The sequence below is a fragment of the Trypanosoma theileri genome (genome assembly GCF_002087225.1).
Source record: "Trypanosoma theileri isolate Edinburgh chromosome Unknown TM35_Tth_12_V1, whole genome shotgun sequence".
Classification (NCBI taxonomy): Eukaryota; Euglenozoa; class Kinetoplastea; order Trypanosomatida; family Trypanosomatidae; genus Trypanosoma; species Trypanosoma theileri.
In genome coordinates this window covers 277,446-287,573 of record NW_021639854.1, presented here as the reverse complement: position 1 = coordinate 287,573, position 10,128 = coordinate 277,446, and the positions used below count along the sequence as shown (strand labels likewise).

The 10,128-nt window shown below is 37.8% G+C and overlaps 2 protein-coding genes across 2 annotated transcripts; both read right to left on the bottom strand.

The window, feature by feature from the left end:
- Positions 1-2,580: 2,580 nt before the first annotated feature.
- TM35_000122240 (uncharacterized protein) lies at positions 2,581-6,255 on the bottom strand (the record flags this gene model as incomplete). The annotated part of the gene is made up of 1 exon (XM_029025199.1): positions 2,581-6,255. One exon carries the CDS (start codon positions 6,253-6,255, stop codon positions 2,581-2,583), a length of 3,675 nt encoding a protein of 1,224 aa, XP_028883515.1.
- Positions 6,256-6,955: 700 nt separating this feature from the next.
- TM35_000122230 (leucyl-tRNA synthetase) lies at positions 6,956-9,280 on the bottom strand (the record flags this gene model as incomplete). Its single annotated transcript, XM_029025198.1, has 1 exon — positions 6,956-9,280. One exon carries the CDS (start codon positions 9,278-9,280, stop codon positions 6,956-6,958), a length of 2,325 nt encoding a protein of 774 aa, XP_028883514.1.
- Between the last annotated feature and the right edge of the window lie 848 nt (positions 9,281-10,128).

Below are 10,128 nucleotides of genomic sequence, written 5' to 3'. Positions count from 1 at the left end.
GTCTGTGCGAGATAGGATCATTATTTTTGTCTCTCTCTTTCGGTTTTTTTTTTTTTTTCTTTTTCCGGTTCTTCTTCTTCTTGTTCTTCCATTTCTCGTATTACAAACTCTTATTTTCTCTTGTGTTTTTTTTTTTTTTTTCATTTTCATTTCCTTCTCATTTTTCTTTTCTTTTCTTTTTTTTACTTCAGTGGTTCATTTCTTATTTTCCTCTCTTGTAGTTCCCCTAATCTCACTCATTCGCAGTATACCTCCAACTTCTTCACCAATACAGTTCTCTCTCTCTTTCTCTCTCTGCACATCCCCTCTAACATTTCCGCTCAGCCGCAGTCAACATTTCCATATAAAAGAAAAGAAAAAAGAAAAAAGAAAAAAAAAAAAATCAACAATATCAAACAAAAACAATATTTCCCCGCTTCCTCTTCTTCTTCTTCTTCTTCTTCTTCTTTTTTTCAGAATTCTCATTACTAATACAACTCGCTTGCGACTATTTTAACCCACAATAATCTTTTCTTGCGTCTTTCTCATGTTCATTTCCATTTTCATCTTTTTTTTTTTGTTTTTTTTTTGTTTTTTTAATATGTTTTCTCTTTTTTTTTTTTTTGGTTTCGTTTTGTTCACAATTCCCTCCTGTTTTTTTTTTTTTCTGGTTGCTTCAGTCGCCTTTATGGGAAACCCTTTTTCTCTCTTCTTTCTTTTTAAATTCCTGCAGAAAAAAATCACTCTGGGGATTGCCGTTCTTTTTTTCCTTTCTTTTTTCTTTTTTTGTTTTCAGACGTCAGTGGGTGCAGCGCAGCGATGAGTCCCACACACACATTTCTCTTTTGTGGGTGTCATTTCATGAAGAAGAGGGTTTTGTTTTTTGTTTGATTTTGTTTCTTTTTTTTTTTGTTTTTTGAATTCCTTTTGGCTCCAATTTCACTCTTCATCTTGTTCCTTCTTTCTTCTTCTTCTTCCTATATCGTTATTTATTTTCATTATTTTTTTTTCTTTTCCATTCTCCTTCCACGCCCACCCCCATATTTCTCTTCTCTTGGTCTTCCTTTTTTTCTTTTTTCTTCTCAATTCATCGGCTTTTCTTTTTTTTTTTTCTTTTTTTTTTTCGCATTTGGTTGGTTTCTCACTGAATCACCCGAGGGGCGTCCTTACATCCCCCCTCACTCGATAATTCGCCACTAAATGCTGCCGCGTCGCACACCTTTTCTTACTGGTGTTCTTTCTCTTCACGTTTGTTTGTTTTTTGTTTTTGTTTTTTTCTTTCTCTTTCTTCTTCGGGGTTGTGTCAAGTATTCCAAACGCACTAAAGAAGATAATTTTCATTTTTTCTTCCTTTTATTGGGCGCCCTAGCGTATATATATATATATATATATATATACGTGTGTGCGAACGCATGTAATTCCTTTGACATTATTCCGGGTGTCGTTGTTGCTATTGCCGACTTCATCATACAAAGATTCACTCTTCCCGTATGTTTTCTTTTCAGTTTTATACTCTTGTTCTTCTTTTTTTTTTTCTTTGTTTGCTTTTTTTTTGTATATTCTTTTTTTTTGTGTGTATGTGTGTATTTTCTTTTTTATTTTATTTTTTTTTTCTTTCTTTTTTTTCCCCCAATCAAGAATTTCTCTTTCTCCACCTTCTCTCATTCATTCAGTCCCGCCTTCTCACAATCGTTTTTTTTTTTTTTTTAGTTCTTCTCCTTGCTTAAGGAGGGGATCTTTTCTTCTCTTTCTTCTTCTTTTTCGCCCTTCTTCATTTCTTTCGTTGTTGTTCTTCTTCTTCACGTCGTTTTGGTGGATTTCATGATTGTGGCAACTGAAAAAAAAAGTGACTGGGAATGGAGTTTCCGTACCTGCGCGTATATATATATATATATATATATATATATATATTTCTCTGTGGGTGGGTGTTGTCTAAGAAAGGAGAAGAAAACCAAAAAAAAATTAAGATAAAACAGCGCTTTGCCGGCTCCCTTTTTTTTTTTTTTCTATGAATGGTTGTTGTTTATTTCTCCTCCAATTTCTTTCATTCATTCATTCATAGCTTCTCTGGTCTTTTTTTTTTCTTTTTTTCCCCCAGCACTGCGTCTGTTTATCCCCTCAAAGTTGTTTTCTTCATTTCACTTTCTTTTCGTTTTCTCTTTCCCATTCTCGATTTCTTTTCTTTTTCTTTTTTTTTTTTGTGTTAATGTTTTTTTTTTCTTTTTTCTTTTTTTTTTCTTGTCATAATCACACATTTCCCCCTCCTTCCACGTTTCTTCCCTCTTTTTTTTTCGACTTTCTTTTTTTTTTCTTTTTTTGGTTTTTTTTTTTTTCGGTTTTCTTTCCTTTCACTCCTTCCCAGCAGCCTCTTTCTCCCCCTCCAATCACCACTTGTTTCCCTTCCATTCCTTTGCCTTCCTTCAACCTTCTTTTTTTTTCTTTGGTTTTTCATTCATAGGTTTCTTTGCTTTTCTTCTCGTCGCTATTGTCCTATTCTTCTTCGTTTTTCTTCGTTTTCCTGTTCACTCTCCTTCAGAACTTCTTTTTTCTTTTTTCTTCTTTTTCTTCTTTTCTTTTCTTTTTCTCTTCTCGTGTTCTTCTTTAAATCCTCTGAAGACCATTATTGCCCACATCGTATAAACCGTGGATGTCCTCTGGCGGTTCGTCGTCAAAGTGGTCGGCCCACTTCTCCCACATCAACACTATCGTAGATTGAATCCGGTCGTCAATGAGGAGATCATTCGGCAGGACGGCGGCCTTATCACTCACACTGTAGGCGTTAATGAGATAAAGGGCTCGGAGTGTAAACGTCATGACTGTGCGTAGGTGTAAACCAAGATCAGGGATATCACGGAACTTCTGCTGGAGATATTCAATACGCTCCTCACGTGTGGTGAGGTTGGCTTGATAGTCTGCTGGAAAGACAAGGACGTAGTGAAGAAGAAGCCCACCAATTGCGGAGGGTACACCGCCAAAAGGGAGTAGTGAGGAAAAGGAGGCGAGTTCACTTAATGAACAACTGCTGCTACCAGAAAGAAATATAGTAGTAGTGATCACCTCCACTAACTCACGCAAACAACGACACATGGCTCGCACCATTACCGTAAATGCACAAAGATGGCGACTGTAAACAGGTGCCCAGATAAAAGGTAAATCTTCACTTGGACGGTGATAAGGTAAATTGACAAGACAGGCAATTCGTGAAGCGAGCAAAACACGAGAATCAGAGTTAGCTTCTTGACCTTCCATAGGAATTGCTTCTTTTTGATCTTCTGGGTTAATGTATCGACATGGTAAACTACCAATAATTCCAACTCGAAGAAGTTCTGTTAATATCACAAAAGCAGTTTGAAATGATTGCGGATTATGCTTAATTGTATTCATTAAGAATGTAGGGAAATACACTGTTGGATATTCATTTAGTCCTTCATCCAAATACATATCATGATTTTGCATTCCCATACCTTCATTATATGCATTGCTATCACAAATAGGTTGTGGGGCAACACCATCTTCATTCATCATTTGACTCATTCCTTCTTCCCCTTCACCAGTCATATCCGGTGTTGTTGCCGAATGAGAAAAGTATCCAAGGAAGTCAAATACTTTTAGTAAAATAGCAAATAATGTTTCTTTTTTACCATGATATCGAACAGGCATTTTACAAGGGGAAGATGTATTTTCATCTCGTACTGGTCTTGCAGCATCTGTACTGAAGCTGAGGACAGAAGCGATGCTATAATTTTCCAAGTGATCATCATCAAGTTGTCTTACCTCGTCACTATGTGAAACATCCCATTCGTCCAAATCGATAAGATCTTTTGGTCGATTAATGGATGACAAAATAGGATCATACCAACGTACCCATGAAAAAGATTCTGTTCTCTTAGAACTTTTGTCATCTGCAATTTTATTAAATATTTGTGCAATGATTTGACTTCGCATTGTCATAAGAAATTCCAATTTTTCATGGTAATCTTTGGTGTCTGAAACGGGACATTCATCACGGAGGTATAATTGAGTTACGACTGTCATGATATGAACCGGAAGGAGTCCAACAAATTGCAAGTAAAACAAAGAAAGTGGGACACGATTACCTAGTACCGCACCCAGAATACCTGGCATATCATCATCTGTTAATGAAGGTTCAAGAACCCGCATAAGGTATACCATAGGATTACCTGGAGTTTTTGTTGAAAAAACGCTGCAATAACGAAGGTATCCTCGACCTTTAAAATGTTTTATAATAGGACTGCCCTTCTTTTTATTTACGTCAGGTACAGTAGCGTTTTCACCTATAAACTCCTTAATTGTTGAGAATTTTGGTACTTTAGCGGAAAGCTCTTCATAAACTTCTTGCATTGTTAAATTAAGGGCTACTCGAGTAGAAGAAAGTGCAGGGTTTGTCGCGGTAATTAAACCAAAATCCATCAACCTATCTCCAGCCACTTTTGTATCGGTTTCCGTAACATGATGCGGAAAAAGTGCCCGAAGAACTCTATCCCGATCAAGAAAGTGCACATTTGTACTAGAAACATCAATTTGCATAATAAATTTCATTTCATTATATGGAAGTAATATCATTTCTGGAGGTCCCAAAAGAATATCTGCAACTCCTTCCTTGTGAAAGGCAACCATTTGAGCCCAATTAAGAAAAGGAGCTGTAACAGTCAATACATTCAGCTCCTTTTGCAAATAACGCACAACAGCCATTTGAACATCTTCTCCTAAAGGCTGATCAAATGCGGTTTGAATTTCCATTACTCCTGGTATAGTACCTTCTTCCAACCTACTCCAAACCTCATCACGCGCTCGAAGTTCTGATTCTGTTGTTAAGAAGGTTTCAACATCACCACTCACACTGAGTCCATTAAAAACCCAAATAGGTTCCAACTTTAAGCTTCGCATCCATTCTACGTGATGCCACACTAATCCGAGTAATTCTTCTGGAAGAGTAGAGTGTAAGAACCATAATGGATCTCTCTTCCGAAGTTCGTCACGAAGGCTCGTAAGGCAAAAATTACCATCAACCGCAATTTTTAATGGAGGATCATTTTTAGGATCATATCCTTCTGGAAAAAAGTAAGAGAGAGGACCAACAGATACCAAATCTCGTTCTCGAAGAAATTCGTAAAGGTTTTCAGTCATAGCATTAGGATCAAATCCTTTCATATGAGTAGAATCTCCAAGATCCATTTGTGTAGGCATTAGTGGAGGTTGAATAGGTGGCATATTTCCTCCTCCCATTAAACCTACTGGTGATACCATACCAGGAGACATCATACCAGTTTGTTGATTAAAACGACCTGATGACATTCCACCACCTACAACACCAGGATCTGGAGTTCCAATAATAGGATGTCGAGGAGCGTTAGGGAGTCCCATTGGATCATTCATTATACTTCTCCCACGCATACCTGGATAACCACCACTACCTCCTCCTCCTCCAGCACCAACCCCAGGAGCAGGATGTCGAGAAAGAGACATTGGGCTTCCACCAACATAAGGTCCTTGAGGTGGAGGAGGTGGGGGTGGAGGTGGAGGTGGAAGCGGTGCTCCTACATTTGATCCATATCCCACCTGTGGTGGTGGACTCAGACGATTGTCTGGATATCCACCATACATGCCACTTCCACCAGCAGGACCTGCTCCACCTTGTTGCATAGGATCCATTGGAGGTTGTCCTCCTCGGCCGTATCCCATTGGATGTGGAGTACCTTGACCTGGGAGACCGCCATAAGCTCCGGGGAGCGGTCCATTAGGTGGTACACCACCATGCGATGGTGGATTTCGCATATAAGACATACCTGATACCCCGCCCATGTGTGATGGAGATGGGGGATATTGTCCACCATGCATATCCGGATAGCCACCACCCATATCACCATAACCGCTTACGCCTCCAGGTCCCATAGGACCATAGCCTTGGTTGTACATTGGCATTTGTTGTTGTGGGCTGTTCCAACCATTTCCACCTCCTCCACCACCTTGACCAAATCCGTGAGGCGGCATTTGCTGCATACTGTGCGGTGGAGGTCGTGACCCGTCATAGACGTTGCTATAGCTGCTATTGTGATGGTGGTGATGATGATGATGGGGTTGAGGTTGAGGTTGGTGTTGTTGTTGGTGATGTTGGTGATGGTGGTGATACTGGTGGTGTTGATGCTGATGCGGTGGATAACCCATGGAGGGGCCGGGGGGGGCCATGGGAGAACCCTGCTGGCCCTGGCCGCGGCCCTGTCGATCGGCATTTCGGTTCCCACCCGCTCGTCTCATTCCTATGTCAAGTGTGCCCCCGGGATCCGAAACTGGTTAGCACACAAAACTACTATGGACACTGTTGTTTTTTTTTGTTTGGTTTTATGGTTGTGGATAGGAATAGGTATATATATATATATATATATATATATATATATAGATAGATATACATTCAAGGGAAATCAAAAGAGTGAAAAAAAAAAAAAACATATAGATATACATAAACAGTAAGAAATGAATCCATACATAAATAAATAAATAAATAATTCAAGTGGGGTTGAAGAAAAAAAAAAAAAAAAAAAAAAAAAAAAAAAAAAAAATAATAATAATAATAATAATAATAATAATAATAATAAAAGGCAGTGGGGTTGCAAGACAGAATAATAATAATAAAACAAAAAAGTAAAGGAAAACAAAAATATACTCCCTATCGTTAATGTATTATTATATATATTTTTTTTTAACCTCGTCTTCCTTCGGTCGTTCCTACTTTTTTCCCCCATCTGCTGAGGATGATTTTCTTTTTTTTTGTGTGTGTGTATGGGTGCATTTCTTTTTTTCTTTCTTCTTCTATTTAGAATTCTTTTTTCTTATTTCTTGTTCCATTCATTCTTTCTTTCCTTCTTTCCTTTTTTTCTTTACTTTTAAAGAGGACCCAAGAAGAGAAGAAGAAGGAAGAGAGAAAAAAAACAACAAAAAAAAAAAGAAGCAAGTAAACTTATGACGTCTTTGCATCTTCCAGTGAACGCTTTGTGAAGAGCACATCACCTTCAGTCCCATTTCCAATTGGTGTTCCTGGCGGAATAACACCAAACTCAAAGTTAGCTAAACCTGAACGATTCGCCTCTGGCACACCAAGCATATCAAATATAACTGGTGCCTTCTGTGAGAGAACAGGGCTTAACATAAGTGTAGCCAGCCGTAAACCTTCCATGGTGATATATAAAACCGTACGTAATCTCTCAGGATCTGTCTTCACAAGCTTCCAAGGTGCATTTTCTGTAACGTAGCCATTGATCGCACGGAGGACATCAAAAACAGCGGATAATGCTTTTTGTACGTCTGGAATAAGGAAGTAGTGATCCACTGTTCCAGGCATATTCTTAATAAGTTGTACAATAGTCTCATCTATCTCATTGTATGTACCCGGTGTTGGCCACTCACGATTAATGTTAATCTTAGCAGAAGTGCATCGCATCACCAGATTTCCAAGTGTATCTGCCAACTCTCCATTAAGACGCGCAATCATATTCTTATCGCTGTAATCACCATCATCAGAGAAGCCAGATTCCCGCATAAGGAAATATTTAAGAGCATCAAATCCGAATTCACGTGCCTTTTCCACTGGATCAAAAACGTTTCCAAGAGATTTACTGATCTTTCGGCGATCCTTTGTCCACCATCCGTGGGCAACAATTTTTTCTGGTAATGGAAGACCTGCTGACATTAAAAAGGCTGGCCAGTAAATAGCATGGAACTTCAAAATATCTTTTCCAATCACATGAACATTAGCAGGGAATCGATTTAATGTAGTATAATCATCTACCAAATCAATTTCCTCTCCAGATTCATTAAGACGAACTCGTGAAGCGGTGTAATAGTTCGAAAGGGCATCCAACCAAACATAAATACAGTGATCTGGATTTCCAGGAACAGGAATGGCCCAATTCTGTACGGTTTCTTTTGTACGAGAGACACTCAAATCATGTAAACCATTCTCTACTGTACGAATAACTTCACGTCGACGAAATTCCGGCACAATACAATTAGGATTATTATTATACCACTCCAGAAGCCGTTCACGAAAAGCGCTTAAACGAAACATATAATTTTCTTCCGATACCCAAGTAACAACATGACCACTCTCAAGACTTACCTTGCATGGATTTCCATCCTTATCAACCCCATCTGTTACGTTTTGGGCGGTAAGGAAAGATTCATCACTTACAGAGTACCATCCTTCATAGCGTCCAAGGTAAATATCACCCTTTGACTCCAATTTTGTCCATAACTCCTGTACAACTTTCATATGACTCTTATTAGTCGTACGAATAAAATAATCCATATCATATCCCATTTGTTTAAAACAATCTTGAAATTCTTTGGAAACAAGTGTAGTAAATTCATAAGGTGTTACTTGTTTCAGTCGGGCAGCTTCTGCAATTTTTTGTCCATGTTCATCCGTTCCAGTTACAGCAAACACACGTTCACCTTTTACTTTATGGTAACGGGCAATAACATCAGCAATTAAAGTACTGTATACATGCCCAATATGAGGAGATGCATTCACATAATAAATAGGGGTAGTAACATAGAATACTTTATTCACTAAAGGTGAAACTGTATATGTCCGAGGTGCTCGTAAAAAGTCAGCCATTTCTTGAACTGAAAGTGTTTCAAATGCAGCAGAAATGAGTTCTTCTCTTGTTTTATAAAATGCGTTAAACCATTTTACAAGGTGTGGTATCTTTGCAGATTCTTGTTCTCCCAATAATCCACCTTCACAAAGTGCTGGTAATACGGCACACCACATAATACAATCCACAAGAAAGGATGGTGTAGGGGTAGCAGAACTCTTTTCATTCTCTCCCTTCTCGTTACTCTCTGCAATCTCAACACAGAGACTCTTACCATTATTCTCAGCAACTTTGCTATCCAAATACTCAAAGGCGGACATGGCATCAGGTGTAATGCGTCTCTGTGTATAGAGTGCCTGTACTGCCATAGTAAAGGTGGTTGCCTCCCACTCCATCCAAGCCTCCTCCTCTAACGATAGGCTTTTCATACTACCCAAAGCATCAGCTGCCTTACTCTCATTATTATTATTGTTGTTGTTAGTGGTTTCCTTTGGGGAATAATGTAATATTACCCGTGCCATCTCATTTGCAGAGAAGAGGGGTTTTTTGAACGATGGGTGATGAAGTACAGGTGTTGTGTATGTACCGGAGAGAGTGACCTCCACTGGTCTCTTCATGTGATAGCAACAAAGCAGCGCCTTTAACGCCTGGTAGTTGGCCTTCTCTGTAAATAACTTGAGGCTCATCTTCTGTGTTTGTCTCTCTTTTTCTTTTTTTTTTTTCTTTCTTTCTTTCTTTTTCTCCCTTTCTCTCTTAATCACCTCTTTTTGTTTAGCTATGTTGTTGTTGTTGTCTTTTTTTTCCTTTACTTCTAATAGTATACCTCCTTTTTGTTTTGTTTTTTTTGTTTTTGTTTTCTTCTTATCCGTCCGTTGACCTTTTCTTTTCCTTTCGTTTAGTAGTGCCGATTGTGCCTGTAAACCAGCGTAAGCAGGAATTTAAAGAAAAGAAAAAAAAAGGAAGGAGAAGTGAAGACAAGAAAAGTAGAAAAAAAAAAAAAAAACAATGCTGATGGTCCACCAAGAAATATGGACATTCTCTCATTTAACAATAATAATAATAATAATAATAATAATAATAATAATAATAATAATAATAATAATAATAAAAGAAAAACAAATGAAATATATAATAAATAATAATAGTAATAAAAAAGAAAAAAAATGGCACACTAGATAAATTGCAAGCCGTTCTACAGTTTAAAACGAATGATAATAATAATTATTATTATTATAAATAATAAAAAACCATAAACGGTTGCGGAACGCTTCTCCTATACATCCAACCTTCTCATAATTATTATTATTATTATTATAAATAATAAAAAACCATAAACGGTTGCGGAACGCTTCTCCTATACATCCAACCTTCTCATAAAGACACATAAATATATATTCTTTTTTTTTTTTTTCTCTTTGCCAACTACACACTTTCGGATCGTTTTCCATCTCCTTCTCCGCAGCAATAGTAGCATTATAGAAGAACTCAAGGATAGCAAACAAGAAGGTGAAGAACAAGCAAAAAAAAAAAAAAA